We start from the raw sequence: 26,653 nt of genomic DNA, 5'->3' as shown, positions 1-26,653 counted from the left end.
TGTGTATCTGCCTGTGTGTATATGATTGGAGGGAAGAGACAGAAGATACTCATTGCTTACCACATAAACAATACTTAACCCACATCTTAAGTTTTGTGTAACGCTGAAGATGCTGCTCAGACACCTTTGGCTTAGCATATGGAAACCTTATTCTTAGCATGGCTTCTTTTGTATTTAACTGTTCAACAGGTGGGGTTTGTCTAGCAAAGCAGCCCTAGGCTGCACAAACTGCACCTGTTGGTCTTTGGCTTCTTGTTGAGCTGGTGGCAAAGAAACTGGAGCCCTGCCAAACCAGATAAGAAAAAGAAGAAAGGCAGCAATTTTAGAAAGCATGCTGGGAAAGAATGAGGCAAAGAAGCCCAGAATCCTCAGTGTCTGGAACCCAAAATTTAATCTGTTAATCTAGAAACAGGGCTACTTTTCCATCAGCAAGTGCAGATCTCCAACTCCCCTGGCCCATGCTTTCTTTTGCACCTTCTTAACCAGGAGTGGTGGAGCCCTGATTCTTGGCAGTAGCCTAGTCGTCTTTGTACAGGGCCGGGGGTATCTATTAAGCATAGAGTTGTTCCATCATGGAGGCTGGAGTCATGATTTCCTGGATGCCTGCTCTTTACAGGCCCCATTAAGGGCCCCTCAGTGGCAAGGAGCTCCTGGGGAGCTGGATGGCTGCCCGTGTCATGGTGATCGAAACAGCTATTTATGGCCCAGGAGGGAGATCCTTGGATGGAGCCCAGAGTGGGAAACAGACATAGTACCTGAGGGGTGGGGGGTGAGAAGCAGGAGGAGAAAGCTTGAGAATGGAAGGCTGCCTGTTCTTACTGGCCCCTAGGGAGCCTACCCCAGTGCCAATGATGGAGCAGCACTAAGGGATGGGAGAGAGGATGGGCTTGCAGCCAGGCAGAAGAAAATAGGCTAGTCGCTAAGAGTGAAGGGGGGAATGCTTAGTCATCCACTTGTATCCCTTCAGTCCCCTCTTTCTGCACTGCAAGAGAATGCCAATGCAAAATATTTCTGTAGCATGATAGGGCATGTAAGTGTTCTCTGAACTATGTACTAGGGACTGGGAAATAGAGATGAGGGTAGATGGTGATCCAATTGGGAACAGACAGTGCAACATTTCTCTAATTGCTCTTTGTACTGGAATGGACAGATCCATAGAAGAGGCCTTCCCAGGATTCAGATTTCTGCAGCTATAATTCAATATACTATCATATTAGGAGCACATGTATTTGTGCCTGTACAGTTCCCTGTTCCAAGTTTCCCTTGGGGCAAGAGGAATGCCAGTTCCACTTTTTAAGCTGAAAAAGACTCATCAGGATACAAGTCTGTGTTGGCAGAACATATGTGGACACACCTCTAGCACAGTGCAGTTTATTACTTTTTGTTCTGGGCTTGTAAAGGTCCCTATTTTTTTTTTAAAAGTCCTCATAACAAGGTTGTAAACTAGATATATAATGACTGTTCCACATTGGATTTCAGCATTAAATGATAATGTGCAGGTATCAGGATGTGATGGACGAAAATGGTTCCCACATTCAGAAGGATCTTCTACATTGTATTTAGCAACTGCATCTTTAAGCAGAGTGCTATCCTATGTATGATTCATAGTTAGTCAGGATACAGTTCTAAATATTAAGGCTTTGCACATTCAGAAATTATTTGGAATAGGGCTTTGGACCTCAACCTAGGAAAAAAAATGCATGAAAGCGTGAAAAAAAAATGGAGCGACTTTAATGCATACCAGAGAGGCACTGTGGTCTCACAAAGCCCAAAACACTTCTGAATCATTTTCAAAGCATGCACAGCCATTCTAAACATATGAATGAGAACAGTGATACCATCATCAGATAGCCATCAAAAGTTGCATGAGCTAGTATTAGCAATGAGGCCCTGTGGGAACCATGCACAATTTATCCCTTCCAGATGGAGTCCACAAAACCCCAAAATTAAATTAGGAATAATAATTTTTTAAAATAAAATTAAATTACCATAGAGCCAGTTTGGTGTAGTGGTTTAGGTACCAGGCTAGAAACCACAAGATTGTGGGTTTTGGTCCTGCTTTAGACACGATGCCAGCTAGGTGACCTTGGGCCAGTCACTCTCTTTCAGCCCTAGGAAGCAAGCAATGGCAAACCACTTCTGAACTCTCCAAGAAAACCGCAGGGACTTGTCCAGGCAGTTGCCAGGAGTCAACGCTGACTTGCAGGCACACACACACAAAAAAAGACCAAAAGCCTGCAAGATTCCTAAATCTTATGAGATTTATCCACATCTTGCAAGATTTTGGTTAAGAAAGCTAAAATGTGTTGAAGTTGGTGATATTTTGGACATATATATCCTAATATGATATATTTTACATTACATTAGTGCCCATACCAAAGACTATCACAGTACCCTGACAGATCATCAGTGATCCTTGGAATCATCCTAGTGAAAAAGCTTAACTGGACACAGAGGGTCTTGCTCTGTTCACTATGTTGAATTAGCAATACATGAGCATGGATGAATCAACTCTGAAGCAAATGTAATTTGCCCAAAACTGCCAAGTGAACAAGATAGATAGCTTTAACCAAGGTGATTTAAATATTCAAAAATAAAAACTGATTTAATTTAAACTTCCCATTTTGAAATGTATATGTTTTGTCAATAAATCCAAGCAAATTATCAGATGGCTGTAACACAATTAAAATATACTGGCTAGGTTCCACATCATGCATGTGGTTTGTTTGGTTTTAGCTTGGTATGTTGTTTGAACACCAGCCACTGTGGTTTGTAAACTATGGTTTGTCACTCACCACACTAATGTGAAACCAGCCAATTGTTATTATAAGCTAAGCCATGATTAAGCAAATTATGGCTTAGCATAATGTATAAGCCTAATCAGGGAGTAGATCAATACATCATAACAAGCCAGAGCAAGCCATTGTTTTGTTTTAACTTAATATTTTGTGTTATGTTTATATTTAAACCATGATTAATCAAATCATGGCATAGCATAATATGTGAACCAAGTCACTTTGCTCAAATCAACAGTCTTATTCTCTCCTCCTGGGAGTAAAGTGGAGGGAGCTTAAAATGGACATACAACATTGTGCTGTATGTAAGTATGTGCCCCCTGATTCAGCAAAGTGAACTTATCCTAGATCTGTCCTGCAAATTGGCAGGACATTTAATATACATATTTGGAGCACATTCTAAAATGTATGATTGTGTTCCCACACACCATACAGATTCACCTATGTTAAAACTTCTCTTTCTTGAAATTTAAGGATGCATACCCTACACATGTGTATTTAGAAGTCCAAAATGGGATTTATTTTTCCTTCCTAAGGAAGATTTCACATTTAGAGTTTAGACTATTAGGCAAATAATATCAGTTGGGAAGTAAATGGTCATCTTGTTTGCTAAGCAGTTCCATAAATGTTCATTGTTTAGGATCCAAGCACAAGGTAGTTGTTGTATAAAATAGGAGACAATCACTCTTATGGTGTCCTTGGATGAGTGCAACCAGAGATTTCCTAATTGCAGGGACAGGCAACCTGGTGCCTTTACATGTTTTGGATTTCAACTACTATTAGGGGCCTGGCATCATAGACCATGGCATCGATTGTGGGAATGGTGATCCAAAAATCTGGAGGGCTCCAAATTGCCAACTTCTACCCTTGTACCTATAGTAGTTGGCTAATGTTTGAACACAATAAAACATTCTAGCAGGAAACAAAATGCAGGTGACATACATTGTATCATTATAATACTTAATCCAGTCCACATATCTTAAAGTTGCCATGGTTGAGAAACTCTGACTTAATCCCCAAAGTCAGGTGTTCTTACTAATTGTTTTCTTTATGCAAAAGAGTCTTCAGCTGAGTTCTTTAAAGATGTGCTCCCATAACTCCCAACCAGTAAATTGGCTGAGGAATTATGCGAGTTGAAGGTCATTGCATCTAGAAGGCAACAAGTTGGAGAAGGCTGTTTTAACTTGGCCACTCAAAAAATGGACATGGTGTCTTATGTCAAACAAACCTACTTATATTTACATTTCAGTCAGAATCTCTTTTATTTCAAAATGAGCAGCTTTAATGGATCTGAAGTGCCCTTTATCACATTAATATAAAAATTTATTTATATGCAACCTGCATGGGGAGAACTTTTCTTCTAGGAACTGAACGTATCTACTGGGAGAAGACAGAGGAAGGTTTGAGGAAAGGGACAGATAGGGAATCCTGAGATCTGAGAGCGGTTTCCTGAAGAAGGTTGAACACAACTTTCCAGCTTTATGTATCTGACCATTTTGCTGCTCCAGGTGGCTACTAAGATCATATTAGATCAGGGGCTGTATAAAAAAATGGGTTTCGTGTATTATTATATGGCTAATTCCAGTGGTGTTTGGAATATGCTGAAAGTATTGAAGCCTCTCTCGAAATTCTCTTTTTATTACTGTACTACTGATGAAGCCACTTTTACAGTTCTTGATCATCTGCTGCCATCCTAGCAGGAATTAACATTTCTGGTGCTCTCCCGCATGCAGAGTGAGCCGTGGCATTCTACGACCACAGGCCAGTTACACTGAACAATCGGTTGGGTGCATTGGACATTTTTGTTCGAAGCTACCAAGAACAATAGGGTGCTGCTTCTGGAACACTCTTAGAGGTGCCTGATCAGAGAATTGCATCTTGAAACCTGCTAAAATATTGTAAGAGTTCTGAAACAATGTCATTGCAGCCTCTGAAACTTAGTGACTACTGAAAGAAAACTGTAGAGCTCAATGGCAAAGTGCCTGTTTTTCTGGAAGGCTGCTGATTCAGTTTGTGGCATCCCCAGGAAGACCTTCAAAAATATTTTCCATTGGGGGGGGGAGAAATGGGCATGCAGTTGTCAATATCAGTAGATGGTCTGTAGAGGACCAGCAGTTCAACTTAGTAGAAAGCAAGCGCTTATATTCCTGTGTTGTTGGGCTGGTGCTGGCCATGAGCCAAGGTGTGGCTGTTTATATGAAGTCATGCCTGGTTACATAAGCCGAGGGTCTAGACCTAGATGATCAGGGTTGACTTCATCACTGTTGTGGCATTCTGTCCCAGCTTCAGGTCCCCTATCTGCAGAAAGCAAAGTGGCTTTCTGTACTATAATGTGGAACAGAAAACCACCTCAACTCCATAAAGTTAAAGCCCCATTCAGATCAAGGCATGGTGTCTCACAAACACCACAAGGTCACAAAATACCAAGCACATCAGCCTGTTTGCAAAACAAATATTTTTTTCAAACATTTGGCCCATTAAAGGCTGCTTAAAAAGACTATTTTTGAGGTGGTAGACAATTTGTGTTATATTTTAATTCAAGTCTGTTTTGGAGAACAGCCATAAATGGCTTTTCCCAATCCGGCACTTTTCAGGGGTACTCAGACCACAGCTCCAGAATTCCTAAGAGCTGTGCTGGCTTGGAATTCTGGGATTTGTAGTCCCAACCCAACTGGAAGGCAGCAGACTAGGGGAGGCTGATCTTAAAAGTGTATAAAACATATACTGGAAAAGACTTTAAAGATGAAGCTTTAAAAATAAGATGAAAAACTGGCAGTTTTCACAATTAATTGGCCATTCTTTTCCATGTCTGATGTCTCACATTTACAGCAAAGATTAGTGGTTTCAGTGCTGATTTTTAATATGCCCTGTTACACTTTATAACATGTTCATAGGTGTGCCACAGTCCAGAAGAGGTCCATAAGCAGCTAAGTGTTATTCATGGTAGAAAAATACATTTGATGGATGGCAATGTCCACCTCTTCATGTCTTGATGACCTAGGTTTTCTTCCTGAGGACATTTCATTACCTGGCTAGGTAAATCATAAGTGCAGGACTACTAGTATTCTCCACTGTGGTTAGACATGCATGACTTAGCATTAAGTTGCTAGTTGACAGCTGAATGAGAGAAAAGATGATGCCACGTTGGAAAGTGCTGTATTGGGGTGACATGGAACCTTGTCCACATTCTGTTTGTTTGGGTTAGCTCCAGTATGACTCAACCATGTGTGCAGTCATCATTTGAGGATGTCATTATTAAGTGATGAAGAATGCAAATGTGATACCCCCCAATCAGTGCCTCATTAGTATACAGATTTCCCCAACTGACACGTCCCCTGATGTCTTTGTCTTTTGTCCCAGGTGCCATGACAGAACTCCAGGAAGTGCAGATCACTGAGGAAAAGCCACTACTGCGAGCCCCAGGAGCACCTGATCCGGGCAAGGTCAGCACAAATGGAGGCCTCCTCTGTCTCTCCCCATTCTCTTGCTGCTGCTTTCTTCCCTTACCAGCCTACTCCCAAATTGTGTCCAGTCCCGCTTCTTTCCTTCTTTACTGGTCCTACTTCTTTCCCACCTTGGCAGAGCAGTTGCATTCATACCTGCCTTGTTCAAAGCCTATCTTATAAGTTCATCAGTCTGGCAGTAGTTTTCTAGGTTTTCAGGCAGGAGAGTAGGGTCTTTCCCATCCCTTAGAGCTGCAACCTTTTAAAATGGAGATGCCAGGGATTGATGTTTGTGAGCATGCTGCCCTTCATTTATTACTAGCTACAAATGTTGTCCTTTGTCAAGTTGCAAGCTTTCTAGGCCCAGGTCCATAGGTGGTCAAGTGCAATGCCTGCCTTTTTAAAGGGAAGGTAAACAATGTGTGGTTTTCTTTTAATATTGTTGGATTGCAGTTTCCATCAATCCGCCATGCTGTCTGCGACTATTTGGCAATATTTGGAGAGCAACTTGTTGCTCATCCTTACTTTACAAGTATTAGAGGGCCAAGATGTAACAGCTGTTATGTTCTTATTGGAGAATGATCAAACCTGTATCTAATTCCAGACCAGCAGTATGCAATAAATTATAAGTGTTTATCTAAATATAATTCATAGCTGAGGACTAGAGGACCCATGACCTTCTTGAAGTTGCTGTACTTCAACAACCTGCAACCTCCTGCTCGTGTGGAAAGTTGGTGAGAGATGGAAGGCAGTGTAGTTTAGCATATATCTGGATGGTCACAAATTTTCTACCTTCTTATAGCTAACAATATAGATACTATACGATCACTGGGATCCCATCAAACATGACATAGTAATATTCTTAGGTTCTTTTGTTGCAACATTAAAAGATTAAAAGCTACTTGGAAGTACTGTTGTTAGCTGATTAGGACAGAAAAATCAGCTTGACCTATTTATGTTCCTAAAACAGCTATTTGGATGTACAGAATTCAGCAGATAAAGCTTTCCACAGCCTAGATGCATGTGCAGTGACCTGCAAATACATGCACATAATGACTATTCAAGACACTTGTACAGAGCCTATGGAAAAACTGGCAGTTGTTTTCTAAGCAATAGTTAAGGTCGCTGCCAGAAGTAAGATTGATCAATCTGCCAGAGTCCTGCTTCCTCAAGGCCTACTTTTGGCATTCCCTGGAACTTCCTCTTTGCTACTAAAGCATTCATCCAATGACAATAATAAGTAACAAAAAGGAACATCTTCCAATTGCCTTGTGTTCTTCCAGTGGGGGTTAGCAAATAGACAGCAGTGGGGCTGGCAAAGAATTAGGCAGACCTCTTATCCAGTGGAGCCAGTAAAAGGAGGGCAATAAAATAAAATGTCCATAAAAGAGGACATTTTAGCAGATACTGGACTTTTGACATGCCAAACTTGCTGAAAGTTTCTAGTTTCTACCCAACTAAGAAAAATGCAGGAACTTTGTCATCTTTCATATCAGAATAAACCTGTATCCTTCACTCCCCATTGTCAAATATTAGTGCAATTATTGGCAATGAATGTTGAATAGATTTGATCCCTAAATAGTGGCATAATCCTCTGTCCTTGCTACACAAAGATGAAGTGTTTTAAATTAAGTTTAGAGATACACCTACATACGGTGGTTGATTGCAGAACAAACATATAGGGGCTAGGATTCTGAAGGCATGCAATACAACTTTGCTGAAATTAGTGAAAGTTGGGGGAGCTGAAAATCCAGAACCCAGTGTGTTTTACACCTTGCTTTGAGGTCTCAACAGTGGAAATTTTGCTCATTTGTTGTTACTGTAATGTTGAGGAAGACCAGTAGGTGAAATATGATCAGCCTGTTGAAATCTTCTGGAGCTGCACAAACTAGGAGGAGTGGTAATTTAAACTTCTTTGGCAGACCCCTTCTTCCAAGGGTTCCCTATTAAAATATATAATTATAGTTGGTTACCACCAATCAGGCTGAACTCCCTGACACATCCTAATTTGTCTAGCTATAGAGTTCTGAGTCATTCAACTGGATCTGGGAAAACAGAAAAGAAGGTGTTTTGGATCTTCCTGATCAAAGTCGGCAATGCAGAACTTAAAAAACATTGTACCAGTTCTGAAACACAAGATGTAGCTGTGTAACCATGCAGTCTCATACATGGAGGACGTTTTAGCAAGAAATTCTCTTTTTAAGGCACTTTAAATGAAAAGAGGTTTATTGGGAACAGGGCTGCAACTAGGGTCTGTGTCACCCGGGGCAAACATGGATTCCACGCCCATTTTGGCGCCCCCCTGGCACTCATTTTGGTGCTCCCCCCAGCGCAGCGCCCAGGTCACATGCCCCACTTGCCCCCCTGCCCCCAGTTGCAGCCCTGATTGGGAACAGGGTATATAAGGAAAAATAAGGGAAGCCAACAATCACACATGCAGGATTCCAGATAAAATCAATATAGCCAGCCTAACTAAATTAGTTAGTTACTATCTGTTGTATAAAGACTTCAGCATATGTTGGCTGTTCATTGCAGAAAGGATGGTTGGAGAGAGAATACCTGAGTCTGTTATTTGGATGTTGTTAGGCAGGCCTTCCTAGCTGTTACTTTCTTTCTCCTTCTCTTTGAACACTATATTTGCTCTTACAGAATGTCAAGGATAACTGAAAGTCATCCTCTATAGAAAGGTTGAGAGCTTTCTAAAGACTCTATCTCTGATGTCATGGTCTAACCAGCAAATCAGGAAATTATAATCTGGTGCCTGAACCCACATTCCTAACAACCCAGTAATTGGATGGCAAAGGTGCTGAATAATTTTCACAAGCTGTGCTATTGTCCAAAAATAATTATATGGGAGAGGCATTTTTAAGAAAAAAAAGATTAATTCTATTTAGGCCTCTCAGCATGGATCTGTACTAGATGCTTTACGTGTAACATCAGATGTGCTTGTATAGTATCTCAAATGAGGGGCATGATATTTTTGTAATAAACAGCCAGGTGTTTATATGATACACATCTAATCATTGCTTCTACATGCTGTTACAAAGGAAACCCATTTGCAATTATGAAATTGTCTGTTCTTTGTTCAGCTCCAAGCCATTTTTTTAAGTTCTATGACACCTATACAACTACTGAAAGGCATAGGAGGAGAAAAACCACACATACACACGCACACAGAGACATCCCACTAATTCTAAGTACATATTAAAGGCAGTTTAGCCATTAGGAGAAATATGGCTTAAGAATTAGTACCACTCACTCCCAGCAGTGTTTCTTGAATCCAGGGCATCACTTTAATTAAAGCTCCAATAATAGCAGATGTTCCCAATATGTCATGGGACATAGAGCTGGGAGAACAGTTAGTGCAGACACACAGCTTGCCCAGAAAAAACAAAGACAGCTGTGTTGGTTCAGGAGAGAAGAAAAAAGTCCAAAATCCATACCAAAAGGGCATCAAAAACTATGCAAGCTCTTGAGTTCTCCAAAACTTTAAACCAGGGAAGGTGCTACAAAAGGCAACAGTTCAATTGACATAAAATGCATTGTATTTTTATGTGCAGCTGGTCTGTAGTCATAAAAGTTTCACAAAGAGTGAAAACAGGCAGGTTTTTCTCTTTGCCAACGGCAAGCATTTGGCTGCCTCAGTTGAGCAAGTTTCCAGTTAAAAACATAGACTGGAACATGTGAGTTCTTGGATCAATAAGCTGCAGCTCTATAGTGCAACTGCTTTTCCAATGAGTTTATTTGCTGCTCGCAACCCATGCTGTTTTTTAAGGGTGCCAACCAATGACAAAAAGACTGCACACTCTGCTTCTTCCCCCCACCCTTCCCCATAACTGATTCTTCTTCCTCTTACTTGCTACCTTCTTGCCCCCTGTCTGTCTTTTCCCCTTCCCCCTTTCTTTCTCTGTGTTCTAGGATGCTGAACTGATAACAGCCAAACTTCTACAGGAATATGGCCAGGTAATATCCCCACCCCATCCTCTCCATTTTATTCAAAAGGGCAGAACCCATGCCTCCCTTCTCCCTCGTCCTGTAGGGAGCTCTAACTTCAGAAAACAGGCCCCTGCTGGTTATCATGGTCCATTCTTTCTGGCCTTCTTCCACAATTGAACAAGAGAATGGATACATGTAGACTTAGTATTACAGCTATCACCTGCTTTCTTGATGGAGGAATTGCATAAGTCCATCTTTCTCCAGCCTGGAATTTGCAGGGAAGAAGAAAATTGTCAGGTACATAAGTTTAATGGCTGATTCCCCAAAGGGGGAGAGAGAGGGAGGGGGGAGATGTAACCAAAGGGTTTTTCCTCCTTATTTGTACTGGAAAAGAATAGCCCGTCTGGGTAAATTCAGCAAAAGCAGTGACTTCTTTGTTCAGCAGGGGATATTCCTGAAACAGAGATTATGAATCAGGAACATTTTTAGAGCAGTCACTTTTTTCCTGGCTAGACGCTTTTGCGGAAGAACTGACAACAAGGTTTTCCAGGTAGCTTTGTCTCTGTGCTGAGAAGGTGGCTTTATGCTCTGTCAGATCAATATTATCTGTTCCAAAGATGGGCAAACCAGTTGGGAGGTCTGTGTTGGTGTTTGCTTGGTTTTTAATTAGACCAAAAATGGTAACTATAGGGAAATTATCTACTGCGTGCTGTCATGCATCATAAACTGGGAGATATGGAGTTCACCAGTTTGTTACCATCAGTCAGAAATAATAATCTCTCCTGCTAAACCTGGCAAGCAGAATTAAAGACCCAGGTCCAAAACAATTAATGAATCTTCCTGTTTATAACTGAGGCTATGGAAGCAGATGGATAAGCAGTGAACATGAGATTAGCTATGGCAGAGGCTGTTTTTGGTTTGCTGTATTCTACCAGGAGATCTTATTTATGCCATTAGGCCCTGGTCTTCTCTCTCTTGGCTGGGTTCAAATATCACACTTTGCCATAATGTGGTTTATTAGTTTTGGCATAGGTTGTTTTGTGAAACCAGCCATTTGGGTTTATAAATAACAATTTATAGCTTGGGGTGAGGTGTGAACCTAGCCATTTATGGCTTATTCAGCAAATCATGGCTTACCACACTCTATTAAACTATCCACAGACTGATAACAGCTCTCTGTGGTTTCAGATGAGGCTTTCCCATCCTGGAGATTCAAAAGACCTTCTGTAGTCAATGTGGATGCCCTACTATGAGCTTTCCCTTTCCCCCAAATTGACCCATTATGCAATTGTTAAATATACAAGAGCCTTGCCAAACAAAAAAAACCAAAGTAACAGTTATCCCCTGGAATCTTGGCTTTAAGCCAGCCTGTTCCTTGTTTGCTGTCACCACTTTGTAAGATACACTGTTCCAATGGTAACTTTCCAACCACTACACTTACTTGCCATCTGCCTATTTGCCACAGAATTGTGGCATATGAAGTCAGCTTCCTTGCTTTATGATCTTAAATAGTTGTACAATGCCATGAATTTCAACCCTAGCAGCTTGCTTCATCATTGTGTGGTGGGGTCGCCAAATGTTCCAAGCAACTTGTTTTTGTGTTGGTAGCAGCAGCTTAAGCTGTGGACACTAGCAAGAGACTGTGCTTATCACTTCACTTTACCCTGAATACCAAGCAACTTTCAAAGACGTAGGAGCAGACTGAGCTGTTTATTTGATCCATTGGCAGTTCTGTTGCATCATCATATATTTGTTGGAACGTCTGCCTGGCAGGCACCTAAAGAGATAATGAGTTAGTCATGAACCCATTGACTGGACTAAAGCTATCATGTGGCCTCTCTTTCCCCATGTTTACAATAGGAATATTTACGTACAGGGTTATAGTAAGGTTAGATGACACAACAGAGATTTTAAAAAGAGAGAGAAAATCTTCTGCCTATTTTAGATACCAATCAGTGATTTCTCTTTCTTGTTGCAAAAGTTTTATTACATCATCTGACCTCCTGTGAGGTGAGCCCATATCCATGTTCCAAACCAGAAGACTGAGCTTTAGACATTTGGCTAGCCTGGCTTTGCAAGCAAATGCCGGTTACTTTGAACTGCTTGGCTCTCTTACATTCACATTCGCATTCACATTCCATCCCATCCCATCCCATCCCATCCCCTGAACTAGAGGGTGAATCCAGGAGACTTGGCCCCCAACCATTACCAGCTGTTCAAGTCCTGCTCAATCAGCTACACATTTAGTTTTATTTATCATTCCCTCAGACAGTAAATGGTGCTGCTGAGGGCCAAAAAAAAATGGAGCGAAAGTGATTTCATCTTAGGTCTGGAGACATACAAAACATCAGAAACAAGCAAATAATAAGCAAATCTAAGCATGGATACAAACCCTCCAAAACATCTGAACTGAAAACTAAACATGTTTGGGAGCTACAGAATGTTAACAGCAAGTTGGGAAAGAAAAATGAGGAAAGATTAGGGAGAAAAAAGAGTTTGGAGGAAACATAACTAGGATTTGGATGGGAAGGGGAGGGGGAAAGGTTAGAATTCAGCACAAAATTTTGTCCCATCTCCGATTCCTTTGTTTGTCTATGACAGCGCTGTACAAGAAGTCAGCTTATGGCATCCTGCCAAGATGCCACTGAAGCTTAGTATTGGCTTTGGTATTTACTAAGGACCCATCTTCCATTCTGAGGAGAAGCACAGCAACAAGCCAAGCCAAAGAGGGATGCTGCTGTGGCACTCTTTTAATGCCCCACAATGTTTCAAAGATTGTCACTTGAAAAGGGTTCTTTTTGGGGCTGAGATGCACCGTGGGTGGATAGAGGCATTCTCAGGGGAGAGGGGCACTTAAAAGTCAAAACCACATGGTCGTGGCTATCATCTTGACTTTTTCGACTTGCCCTGGGGACACCCCTGTGGGTGGAATAAAATAATGTTAGCAACTTGCTAGTGAAACTTATTATTTTGCCTCTGCTTATCCCAGTCTTAGCAAAGGAAGGGAAAGGAAGGAGAGACCATTAGAACTACTGGCAGACTATCCTTCACTGTGCAGAGGCAGAGGGCCTTTACTAACCTCACCAGTCTTGCCCCTATCTGGGAACTTCACTGGCTTTTCTATTTGTGGGGAAGTGACTTCCTTGGACCTGATGAACCTATGCAGAAGGGCTGCCAAGGGCTCTGCCAAACTGGCACCCGCTCTGAGGCTAGTCATCTAGAGTTGCTACAAAAGTAATAAAAACTACAACTGATAAAACGGAATGCAGGAGAGGTGATAAGACAACCCAAGATTAGATTATACTTCAGTCCTATAACAGTAGCTGATGTAAAGCAGCCAAAAGAAGGCGGGAGAAATAACTTTGCAATTACTCATGTCAACAATACACTGGAATATGGAGCAGTTTTCACCTGTCACCTAAATGGCTGCTGAGTCTAAAACAAACTGCTTGAAGAGATACAAGTTTTCATAAATGGACAAGCCATTAGCTGGGAAACGGTCTCTTGTACTTTTTAAAAGGGACAGAATGTTAGAACTGCAACCTTTCTCACTGCTGTACATTATGGATTCCTGTCTTTATCTTTGACCATTCTTGTACAGGCTAGTAGAATAGTTGACCCATCAAAAGGAACACTACTGACATTTTAAAAAAAAATCCATGGGGGTCTGCCTGGACCTTTACAGTCATGAATACTGTTATATGCCCATGTGGGTTGTGTTGTAAATACAACTATACAGACTCCCCACTTTGATCTTCTGTTGATGTTGGACAAACTGTGCTGTAGGGCATCATTAAGTGCTGTACCAGAGTTGTCTATATAGCCAAATTAAATAAAACTGCTACTTATTACCAAGTCAGTCAGGAACTGTAGACCATTTCAGAATTTTCAGAACATGCTTATACATCTCAACTGTTGGATAATGGGCCAAACATGCAGGGCTGAGCCAAATATGCAGATGTATGAGTTCTTCTCTTGGAAATACTTGAGAAGAACCATTACGTGGTTCTTCTCCCCCAGCGTGGATTCATCCAAAAAGAAATAAAGATTGCCTATATATGCAATAGTTAAGATACAACAAACCTGACAACCACAATGCATAAGTAGTGACCTATATTTGGCTTGGTGGAACTATGCTAGGGTATTCAATCTCTACTTATAATAATAATTATTATCTGCTCTTCTCTGAGAAGTCATATCTACTGCCAATTTCTCCCTTTCCTGTGAGTAGGTTGGGTTGAGCTGAGTCAACAGAGAACTTGAACCTAAATTTCTTCAGACCAATCCAACACCTTAACCATTATATAAGCCCCTGCTCTTTTAAAAAAGATGGGGAGAAGCAAAGTTGTTAACCACAATGCACACTCAGCCTATGTTTCATTTGGTGAGCTTATTTAAGACTCTTCATCTCAGTCCACTAGTTCCCACTCCTTTTTTATTTTTGTGACCACCTTCCGCATGGTCCTCATTACATCTAAGCTTGCTGCTGTCTTCCGAGCTGCCTTCTTCATTTCCCGCTTTCCCTCCTTTTCACGCATTGTGTTATTTTGGTTCTGGAAAGAAATAACTGTGGGTGCCAAATGGCACAGCCCTTCCCTGCTTCTCCAGTTGCTTTTGAACAAGCTGAATTCATTTGTGTGCCATCAGAGAAAATCTTAGCAGGAAGGGCTGGGAAAATAAACAGTGAACTTAAAGCAAAACAAAACAGTACTTGATTGTTTTTTAATATTGACCCAAGTTCTTCTCTGTGCATTATGGGAACTACAAGGTGGAAATGGTCTGTTCTCCATGGTGAATTGAGCACTTGTTCTGAAATGTGGTAGGAGAGACAACATCAACATTACAATTCACAAGTGCCAAGCAAGACCTGATCTATAAATCGCACCTTCTAACCTGCCAAGTCCTTCAGGTGCACAGTGTTTTGAAGATAGGTTTTACTATTATGAAAATACACAAACACCCTTATATCGAAGGGTGAAAACTGGCATAAGGACATTGAACTGAACTCCAATTAGGAGTAAGAAGAAAAATCACCTTGGTTCAATTGATATCCTGAAAAACAGGCTATTGGGAACTGTAAAAATTAATAACAGATATGGCTGTTTAGCACAATGTTTCTCAACCTCAGCAACTTTAAGATGTGTGGACTTCAGAAGTCCACACATCTTAAAAGTTGCTGAGGCTGAGAAACACTGGTTTAGCCAAAAAGCCTGCCAAAACAGAGATACACAGCTACAGTATTGATTTAGATGTTTTCTGTGAGGGATGGAGGAATTCAGCATTCCAACAGTATAGTTTTCATTAAAACAGAAGATTCTGGAACCAAGGTTCCAGCCCTTAAAGCTGGAAATATAGATGGTGGGAGGGAAGCAGGAGCAGAGATCAGTTTTTCAGCTGCCCTGTAGGCTGCGTCTTTAGCTATAACAGGACAATGTGCAGCTCATAGAAGGAAGATAATGCTTCCTTTTATCAGTGCCTTGAGAACTTCCCTTTGACACAGGATCTTTTAAAAATCAAACTTTCATTAAAGATACAGAAGTACTCCATGCTGAGTTTTTTGGTGTTTTTGTTTCTTGTTTTGTTTTGTTTTTGGGTTTGGTCTGGTTTGGGTTTTTTTTTTGTTTTGTTTGGGTTTTTTGAGGGGGCATAGGGCAGAAAGATTTAGGTGACAATCCTGGAGTAGAGATACTGAGCAGGATTTCTAGTAATTTGACTAGGCTGAACAATTGGAAGGAGGCAGATGTCAATTTGCTTCTTTCTGTTACATGGATAAGTAGAATACATTTTGCAAAAATAAGCTAATTAATCTGCAGAAGTCAGGCTCTTTACATTCATGTACAGTACAACTTTTCGTATAAATACAGCTTCTTTTATATGCAGACACTTTATTTACCTAACTTCACATACGTAATTGGCTTGGCCCTGAATAATGTTTGAACTTGTGCCAGTCCTCTGTTGTCTCTTGGCCCCAGAAGGCATTTTTTTCCCCCAACATGCTGCTCTGGCTTCTTACATGGAAAAGCTGTGATTGACACTGGGCTCCATAGGAACTGTTCTTTATGCGTGTATAAAGGCATGCAAGCTTTATTGACATAGAATTTGGACTGCCTCAATTTGTTGCATCCCATATCACAGAGTGAGTGTTTGCGCACATGAAGATTTTTCCCAAATGTTTGAAGGTCTTGCCATCCCCCACAATTTAACTTCCCTTTATATGAATTCAGCATTACCCTCATTGCAGTTATTCACACAGGGCTAGGATCTTTGCAGTCTTCCCTTTGTTCATCTTAGTCTCTCTTCTTCTTCTACAGAAGCACACAGTGGAGACACCTTATGGGGTTGTGACCATCACCATCCATGGAACGCCCAAGCCCAAACGTCCAGCCATCCTCACCTACCATGATGTGGGACAAAATCGTAAGACTAGAACATCCACTTGGTTGGGGCTGTGGGTTGTGGGAAACAGTGAGTTTCACAGTTAGCATAGTTCACTAACAGAGTATATAGAACTTCAGTGAAACTTGTACAAACTTTAAAAGATCTTGTTGTTCTGGAAGAATCCCAAGAATTTCTCATTTTGGCAAGGTCAGAAACTTATGTATGCATGTACATGCAGTGTTGACTTTGTGTTTTATTAAAAGTTCAACTCAATCACTAGATTCCAAGTGGTAACTGAGGGAAAGGAATGGATATGGAAACCAATTTACCTTTTGCAATTTATGACCTACATACTCAGATGACCTATATATACAAGTACAAATGTATATCTGAATTATTACAAATTGAGGATTTTCATGATTGGATCACCTTTTTGTCAATGCTATTGTTAAACAACTGAGATTTGGAGGCCCTTGCTGGCATCCTGCAACTTGACCTACCAGTGACCTGCAGATAGTAGGGCTATCAGACCTAGGCTGCAAAAATATAGACAGATACTAGATGGCAAGAGGGAGGGAGGGAGGGAGGGAGGGAGGGAATTTCTGTAGCCCTAAGTGTGAATGTTCTACTTTCCTCTGATCAATGGATAATGTTCTACTTTCTTCTGCCCTCTGTCTATATTCTACCAGACTCACTCAGGCAAACCCACCCCTGCCACTACAAACCAACCTTTAGTAACACGCCAGAGTTCCAAATCTGATTGCTTGGTGAACTTTGAATAAGAATAATAGGCAGGTGATCCTGAGCCTGCCTACCTGCCTGCCTGCTTCAAGGCCTGACCATGCAAAACTCCTGCGAAAACTCCTCCACCAGTGTTAGGATGTTAGGAGAAAGAAGTGCTGCTGGCTGAATTTCCTGCTTATTTATCACTCCTTATCTTAGTACAGTAGCTAATTTTCTATCCTCCTTTTCTTCCTCCTTCCAACTATTAGAAAAAATTGGCCACTTAGTAAAAGGAGGTAAACAGGAGACAAAGTAAGGAAGCTAGCTATTCTTTTTCCACTATACTTAATGTTTTTATTCCGTCTGGCTATTTCTGCTTATGGGTCAGGAAGTATTCAATTTCCCAGCAGACAGTTGGAACAGCTATCTTTAAGGCATGTGTAATGTGGAGTCAAACATGTAGTTCTCCCTTTGGAAAATAGGAACGATAGCGTGGTCTCTCATAGGATTGTTGCAAGAATTACATGTGCATTAGGATAGCATTCCTTCCACAATCAAGAGTTTAAATAATCACATAATGTGTTTGTTTATTTTTATTCTGCCTTGAAATAACTCAAGGCGGCGAACATACCTAATACTCCTTCCTCCTCCTATTTCCCCCACAACAACAACCCTGTGAGGTGGGTTGGGCTGAGAGAGAGTGACTGGCCCATGGTCACCCAGCTGGCTTTCATGCCTGAGGCGGGACTAGAACTACAGATCCTGGTTTCTAGCCTGTTGCCTTAACCACTAGACCAAACTGGCTCTTTTTATTGAGTTCTTTTGGCCCTTTGGTAGCACCCACTCAGAATTAGGGATACCAGATCTGAGCTGCAAAAGACCAGCTGGTCACTAAGTGGCAGAAAAGTGTTACAGAAAAGTAACTTTTTGCTCTCCTGACCAAAAGTGCAATTTTAAGAAAGAAAACACCAATTCTACGCCAACTTTCTTCCCCCCTCCAGATGTATTGGGGCCCCACCTAAAATTCAGTTGCAGCACTTCTGGAGGATTTCAAGTTCAGAGAAGGTTGCTCTACCACAAAAGTACTGATTTTTGCTATTTTTTAAAAAATTGATTTACCCTTTGAAATTAAGATTCCAAATTCAAACTCTGATATGACATTTTAAAAACGGAATTTTTTATGTTTTCAGTGTGATTTGTGGCCTCTTCTGCAGTTCTCCCTCCACCCATTTGGTTGAGTCATCCCATTATGGCGTCCCTTCTTTATTTTTTCATACCAGGAGGGAGTGGAAGCTCCCTAACTCACATTTACCTAGACTTCTGAACATTCCACTTTCTTATCAGACATGTTTGTGGCATATACTGCGATCCTTTATGTATTTCCTAGATGCTGGTGAATACTGGAAGATGTATTTCTCAATAAAGATGCATAGGACTGCCTTGTGAAGCAGAATATTGAAGTGGCACATTCATTGGCACCCAGGAACTTATGCCTGCTTCCCAGTAGGGCTGTCCCAGTTTTGATTAGGCCTTGCCCTTCTGATGGCATGACCACTTGCCCTTCTGCAGCCTGACACCCCCTTCTTCTGTCTCCTCATCCCCACCCCCACCCCAGATCATTCGTGCTTCGACACCCTCTTCCACTATGAGGACATGCAAGAGATCATAAAGAACTTCGTGGTGATACATGTGGACGCACCTGGCATGGAGGAGGGGGCCCCGGCCTTCCCTCTGGGGTGAGCCTTGCAGCCTCCATTCCTGCCCCACCTGTAGTGTTGGGTGCGAAGGGGATCAAGCTGTCTAATGCAGCCCCTACTCTCTGCTCCCTTTCTAGGTATCAATATCCTTCTTTGGACCAGCTGGCTGACATGATCCCCTGCATCTTGCAATATGTCAAGTGAGTCTGGAGAGGATGATGTGGCATGTGTCTGTCAGGGCGGGGAAGGAAGTCTTGCAGTGGATTCCTCCTGGCTACCCAATAGGAGATGGATGGAGAAAATCAGAGGATGCAGAACCTTGCATCAGAAACAGTACTCCTCCAAGCAAACACAGTCTAAAAGCTGAGTTAAAAACTAAGTGGCCTGCTTTCTACCCAGTTCTCCAAATAGATGCTTTTAGCATGTTTAACTGCTGGGCCAAAATTCGTCAGGCACAGCTTCTCTCATTCTAGAGAAGCTTTGATGTGGTTAGACATACCTGTTGAGTATCTCCTCCTCATATTGCTCCGAAACGATGATAATATCTCAACAAAACCAGTTGCATGCCAAACCTGCTCTGTCGCTTCTTGCTTTTTACTTGCTGAATTCCATGCCATCTCAAAAGCTGGGCAGAGAACGTGGGACCACTGGCTGCAAGCATGAAATCTTAAGCTTGTACTCATCCAGGCATGAACTTCATAGGGCCTTTTCTGATTTTCAGTCCTAGAAATTCCTGGGACTAGAACCAGAAATCTTGTGCACTTTGGGAAAGCACAAGGTCTTTTGGCTGCCTATTGCTTCTTCCCCAAACCTAAAAACTCAAGAGCTATGGCAGAAACCTTCTAGACCTCTGACCTAAGCGCTCTAACTTTTACATCTTTGGGTACCAATCAGTAGGGCACCTACCAAAGCATTAGTGAAATGCTTTGAATTTAATTCCAAAATGCTGCTTTGGAGCATGTGAGACTGAAAACATAATATCTGTCTGCGGGTGTTTAAAGCAGTCATGTCTTAATGTTACCTGGGAACACACAGCAGCTGCAGCGGGCAACTGAACAATCTTGGGGAAAGAGATGGCTGCTTTAAAGAGTTGAAAACAGGTGCTATGCTCACTCTTTGAAGCACTGCACAGCCCTACAATCAGTATTTCTCTGCTTCTGAAATGTAGGCATAGTAGTTCATAACAAAATGGTTTTGGGGCATCTTAAGACCTGATGAATTTATTATGGCCTGAGTCTCCAGGGTGAGACCCATGCCTTAAATGGGTATGTAAAGGGGTTAAGTAATTTTTGGGCAGAGCCCATTTTTTGTTTTTGTTTTTTGAGTGGGGAGCCAAGGGCTGCAGTAAAGGAAAACACTGATACACTTATAGTCAAGACTGGGTTTTCATTTTTCTTAATAGAGGGCCCTTTTAAAAAAAAAACTCTATTGAGTCTGTTTTAGGGCTTATGTTACAATTGTATATCTCAGAATGACTGAAACTGCACCAATGATTTCAACTAACAGGGTATCTGAAGCAACGAAAAAAAGAGAGAGATCTGCAGCCACAAGGCCCCCCAGGCTGTAGTTGCCAACCCCTGCTATGTAAAGAAATTAACATAGGCAATAGGAAAGAGTGAGAAAAAATGTAAACAGTGGAGCTAAAACCGCACAGAATGAAAAGGTGTCGCCTGTGACTTTTCAAACTGCGCAATCAGTGCCACTTGCAAAGGTACAAAATCAGCAAGTCTAAAAAAAATGTTGAAAACTCTCTCTCCTCCATTGAAGGATCGAGGGCGCCAAGACAGCCCCTGCTCCACTGCCCTTTACAGCCTCCTTTCTTTCCACAGCTTCACCAGCATCATTGGGATTGGAGTTGGAGCTGGAGCGTACGTCCTGGCACGCTACAGTGTAAGTGGATTGCGGCCTAGCACCTGTCATGTAGGCAGACATGTTCAGCTTGCCAAAGGGGCATGGCCAGATCCTTTGCTCAGGGTGACTTGATCGCCTCTTAAAGTCACAAGCAAATCAGGCCTCTGAGTGGCTGGTTTCTGGGTGTCTGACCATAACAGGACTAAGGGGGAAAATAATCCACAGTGAGGTTTTAGTTGTTTCAGCTGGGGTGTGGTACTCAGATGGGTCTACTAGAGAGGTATTGCCTTGTCTTGCAGTGGTTAGGAGAACAAATCCAAGAGAATCCACAAGAAGAGTAAAAACAGTCAAGTTGGCAACTGGATTTTATTTTCCCTGTGGGTGTCCCTGAATGGGCTGTAAAGCCAGAAACTAGGGTTTTAGTTCAGTGGCTAAAATTTACATCTTGTCAAAATGTGGTTGGTTTTTTTTTGACTTATGGATTGAATGAACTATTGTGGCTTGTATATCATGTTTTATGGGTGAGCTTGATATGTGAGTCCATCTACGGAAGCTTATTCAACAAACCACAGTTTAGTGAAGTATATAAACCCAGTTTCTGGGTTGAATTAGATAAACCACTATTATTCACCTCAGGCATAAAAACCATATTCTATCCTATCTGACCAACTATGTATTTTGTATCTATCATGTTCTCCTTGAAGTGGCATGCATAATCCCCCACTCCATTTTTTTATTTTTATAACAACCCTTCAAGGTAGGTTACATATTAAGTTTCATGACTGAGTGGGGCTTTACTCCAGGCCTAATTTGAGACTCTTTAACACTTAACCCTACCTCCACTTACAGAAGGTTTGTTGCAATCAAACGTAGTGTCATTTTAGTGTTTAAGAGATTATAATAATCTGCATGCATAGTGGGGAAGAGAGTGAAAAAAATGATGTGGTTGAAGACTTTCCCCTATCAAAACCAAAAAGCAGAAGAAGAGTAGTATTAAGGGTATCAGATAAAGAGTACAACAAATGCTACATCTTCTGCCTATCCCAAACTTCAAGTTGCTTCTGTTACCTGATAACAGATGTACTGAACATCTGTACCACTTCAGGACTTAAGGAGGTTTGATTATCACAGCCCACAATTCTTGGCTGACTTATCTTCCGTTTTCCATCTCCTTTAATGCATTTTCTTAAGTTGCTTACTTGTTTTCTGTGATTTATTTATTTAATTTTTACCCTGCCTTTATTATTTTTATAAATAACTCGAGGCGGGAAACATATCTAATACTCCTTCCTCCTCCTCTTTTCCCCACAACAACAACCCTGTGAGGTGGGTTGGGCTGAGAGAGAGAGAGTGGCCCAAGGTCACCCAGCTGGCTTTCATGCTGAAGGCGGCACTAGAACTCTCAGTCTCCTGGTTTATAGCCCAGCACCTTAACCACTGGATCAAACTGGCACCCCAGATTGTAGTAGCCAAAGCCACCAGTTCCAAACTGGCAGCCATCACCACATCCTGTGTGGTTGCATTCCAAAATTTAACTACACTTTCTGTGAAATAAACCAACAGTGCTTCCTTTTGTCCATGCGGAACCTTCAACTGATCTGTTTCAGTGGGCAATCCCAAACGTTCTCATGACAATGAAGAAGCTGCACTCTTCCCTGCTGATTGTCTCCCCCACTGTCCCAGATCCAATAACTAAAAAGTCTCCAACACCCTAGCCCAGGGACATGCATCCATGCGTCATTCAGATATTTTCAACTATAATTCCCAGTGTCTTGCTGATGGGAATTGAAGTTCAAAACTGTTGGCAAACACCAAGTTGCTTTAGCCTTTCTATTTGAAAAACGTACTTTAACACCACTAGTCATTCTAGTTCTTTCTTTGTGCCTTTTCCTATATTATGATATCCTTTTCCTGATCAGTGGCTAAATCTCACAACAGCAATCCAAATTTAGCTATAGTATTTTAGTTCTCTTCCCAACTTGTTGCCCACTTGGTTGGGCGTCAGTGTTTATTATGTCTAACCAAAAATCTATTGGCCTTATTACTTTCAATAAATGTGGTTAATATGTGGTGTCAACTCAGGCCATTTGGTGAGCTTATGTTCAACGTATCATGGAAACTCAGGGAGTGGATTAATTCAGTAATGAGATTGAGCATGTTATGTGAACACAGCCAAAGTGTACATTGAAGTTTGGACATGGACCATGCAGGCTGAAGGGTACATCTCATTCTGTAGTCTGCTTCTACTGTGTTTTGGCATATCTGAAAAGATAAGTGGGGAGTGTGATGAATACACTAAAGCACAGTTGAGCTGTGTCATTGTGGTTAAAATAACATCGTGGTTAGGGTTATTTCTAATTGTTCTTATTTTCCCACAGCTTTCTCATGCAGACACTGTGGAGGGGTTGGTTCTGATCAATATTGACCCCAATGCCAAGGGCTGGATGGATTGGGCTGCTCATAAGGTAAGGCTGAGGGTGATGCTCATAGCTAGCTATCAGCAAACTGTACACAGGACTCTATTACAGCAAGGAATTAAAATGACCATCAGTCTCTGGTTTAAAGCAGGGATGGACAATCTGGTACCCCCAGAATGTTTGCACTGTCTTACTATTTTTCACTTATTCTCTAAAAGTTTTAGTTATCTTGTTCAAGATCTGAAACACCCACATGCCTGCCTGTCATACTTCTGTAAAACTATAAAGTTTGATATCAGTAAAGCCATGCAGTGACATGTTGGCCACATGGCTCAGAGAGAAGAATCAGCAATTGCTTATGTGCATGCATCAGTTCACTGCTGGTACTTAGAGAAACTAAAAACAGCTTGTTGTTTTCACATAGACATATATTGATAGGTGGGCTAGTGGACCTTAGCACGTTTCATCAAGTATTAAGAGACTTCTTTCTCTTCTAGTTCTTCGCTTAAGCCATTTAAATGCTCATCTCCAATTCCCCACAACAGTTCCTGAATAATGAATGGATCAGTTCCTATTTATTCCTTCCATCCATTCTTAGTTGATTTAAATACATGCGAACAAAATTGACACATTGCTCATGTTTAAAAATACATACTTTATTATACCTTAAGCCAAAGCCTAATCCACTGTCCCTTCAAAAAAGCAAATCACTTAACATCTGGGCAAATGCACCATAAATTATTCTGATCTTGTTTCCCAAACTTTTTGGGAGATAGGGCAAAAAATTTAAAAATACAGGAGTGGAAAAAAGCATCTAAAGGCTATTCCTCTGCAACAGAACGGCAACTTCTAGATCACAGGAATATCAAAAGTCGGGTAATTCAAAGTTGCAAGAAAATACGGTTTGCATATATTCAAAAGCACCTTTTCTGTGGTGCTTTGCATATTGGCAAACTCTGAGCTTGGGCACTGTTTAAGCTGTGGATGTGTAAGTCAATGACTATAGTTTCAAAAACCTTACCTCTTCCTGTTATACAAATACCAGTTTTGTCCCTTCAGAACAGTATCCAGCTTGTCCTCTGATCACATTCTGCTTTTCTCTTAAGCTAAGCGGCCTCACCTCCTCCATTTCTGAGATGATCCTAGGACACCTCTTCAGCCAGGTAAGCATGAACAGTAGGAGAATAAAGGGATGATGGATGATACATAAAGAAGCAGAGTAGGGTAGTTAGTCTCACTTCACTTTCAGCTCCCTGGTAATCCTAGGATTGTATGTTTAAAATGCACATGTATTGAACTTTATTACTTCAAAAATAAATATATAATAGACTGCAGGTGAGTTTCTAACGCAGCTACGCTGGCTGGGAATTTGAATGATTCTTGGACAGCAGCTGATATTACAATGAAGAATTTAAAAAATAGGAAACAAGAAAGTAATTCCTCTTTTAAAAAAGCAGCCTAGGTCTATTCACTTTAGAAGTTTAGGGTTTTTTTCTATTATTTGCATTGCTTACACTATTAGTAAATAATTATTGAGGACAGAAAATCAAGTGCTTTCAAACTAAAAATATCAGACACTCTTAAGTAAAAGGAAAGGATCCTATTCCCCAAAAACATAGATTCTAAATTTCCAGAGGTGGGGAATTTTCAGAGGAAGGAAGAAGGAATACACATAAGGGGAAAAGGGTATTTAGGAGGTTACTACTGCCTATCATCACCTACCCCATTAAATGGTGTCTTTTGCAAGCTGGTTTTCCTCAAAGGTGCTGGACTATAATTCCTGTTATTCCCAACCATTATACACCACAGGCTTCTTAGCCAGGTTACACATTCCCAATTCTGCTTCAGGAAAAGGACAGAAAATACACAAATTTGGAACATCTTCCCAAAAATTCCATTTGAATGCACTGAGGTTTCCACTGCATGTATATTTCCGTTAGCTTTGCACAGAAGAATATCATGCAGTGGATCTGATCTCTCCTTCCCAGTGGTGCATTTAATACTCTCCAGTCCTGCCATTTGACAGCCATGCTCGCAACAGAACCATTGTAAGGGGAAAATAATATTTCTTCCACCATGGAACTTCCTTTCTTTAAGTAAAAAATGGAGGAGGACTGTATTATTCTCATCCCAGTATTGCCTGCTGAAGAGGGGTTAAGCCATCATTAGGGAAGAAGGGTGCACATTGCTTGAGATTCTACTGATAATTGAGTTGGTTGTTCAGAATCAGAGCGGGATGACACAGAAGAGAAACCCACTGCAAAGTCCATCACCATCTAAACTCAAGAGCCAGCATGCTGTCTTTCTACATCTAGATGAATAGATGGTTTTCCTTTGTCAAAAAATAGTGCTTAGATTTGATGCCCATTGTGCACCTCAAAATAAAAGAGACCTTAAGATATTTCATACTTCTGGGTTTTTCAGGGGAAGAGTTGGTAATGGCACTGGTATGACTTCCTTTGCATTTCTGCAAAATAATAATAATAATTACTATTATAATTATAGTTGGCTTAAGAGAAAGTGATAGAAGAAATCTGCATCTATTCTAGTGCTTTTAACATCAGTTGGGGGTGCAGAAGTCAACAGGCAGAAATTTTCTTAGCATGGAGAGCAGCAAATCTCCTGCCAAAGGGGATTGATATTAAGCCCCAAGCAACAGAGGTTGGTTGAAAAGTTGGCAGCCCTAGAGGTTAGATAAATTTAATGGAGTAGCAGTGAGATTTAGTTATAGGAGTAACACTCCTCTTCTTCTGCAGGAGGAACTTTCCAAGAACACTGAGATAGTGCAACAACAGCGGGATATCCTGAGTCATGCTACAAATTTACCCAACATTCAACTCTACTGGAGCAGTTACAACAGGTTGTGGGGGCAGGGAGGCCAGGGCAAGGCTGAGTCCAGGTTAAGCTCTCAGCAGCTGCCAGAACAGTCCTAAGGGTGGAAAACAAGCTAGGACACAACAGAGATAGGATGGCCAAGCAAAAGACCCAGCCCAAACAGGAAACCTTTCAAACACTTTCCTCTTAATGGCTAGCCTATGCAGGTAGGCCTAGATCAGTGCCTGAGAAGAATGTACTCTTTACAGAGATGCGTCAGCTGTCCATGGTCTGCGTCTAAAATAGTCAGACGCAGACCTGTAGGTTGTCCAAGTAGGCCTGAAAAAGCCCCCTACTCCAAATGAAGCTGAGCCTGGATGGGTCTTTCAAGAGTTCAAGATTCTGTAATTATTTAATTGATTTTTCCAGGCCTGTTCCAGGAGTCCCTTCATAGTTTCCAGCTTAGGGAATTGCCATTCTAATAGGGTTGCGACTTTCATATGACTCAATCATAAATTTAGTCTCCGTGCTGTGCAAACAGTGATGGCGAGCCTATGACACGCATATCAAAGGTGACACGCCACAACATCTTGGATGAC

The 26,653-nt window shown here is 41.3% G+C and overlaps 1 protein-coding gene across 7 annotated transcripts in view; it reads left to right on the top strand.

Moving 5' to 3' along the window:
• NDRG2 (NDRG family member 2) overlaps positions 1-26,653 on the top strand; it is a 41,014-nt gene that overhangs the window by 2,416 nt on the left and 11,945 nt on the right. For 3 of the 7 annotated variants that reach the window (XM_063301018.1, XM_063301016.1, XM_063301019.1), the window contains exons 2-10: positions 6,156-6,238; positions 10,157-10,201; positions 16,486-16,591; positions 18,891-19,011; positions 19,110-19,172; positions 20,802-20,862; positions 23,202-23,288; positions 24,347-24,403; positions 25,997-26,100. In XM_063301018.1, the coding sequence (XP_063157088.1) occupies positions 6,161-6,238; positions 10,157-10,201; positions 16,486-16,591; positions 18,891-19,011; positions 19,110-19,172; positions 20,802-20,862; positions 23,202-23,288; positions 24,347-24,403; positions 25,997-26,100 (722 nt within the window). In that variant the 5' untranslated portion in view covers positions 6,156-6,160. Of the gene's footprint in view, positions 1-6,155; positions 6,239-10,156; positions 10,202-16,485; positions 16,592-18,890; positions 19,012-19,109; positions 19,173-20,801; positions 20,863-23,201; positions 23,289-24,346; positions 24,404-25,996; positions 26,101-26,653 lie in introns of those variants that run through there. The other 4 variants (XM_063301020.1, XM_063301021.1, XM_063301022.1 and 1 more) reach the window with 2 other exon arrangements.

The sequence above is a fragment of the Candoia aspera genome, chromosome 4 (assembly GCF_035149785.1).
Source record: "Candoia aspera isolate rCanAsp1 chromosome 4, rCanAsp1.hap2, whole genome shotgun sequence".
Lineage (NCBI taxonomy): Eukaryota > Metazoa > Chordata > Lepidosauria > Squamata > Boidae > Candoia > Candoia aspera.
Note: the sequence above shows the minus strand (reverse complement) of the source record. Positions and strands in the feature narration are given on the sequence as shown.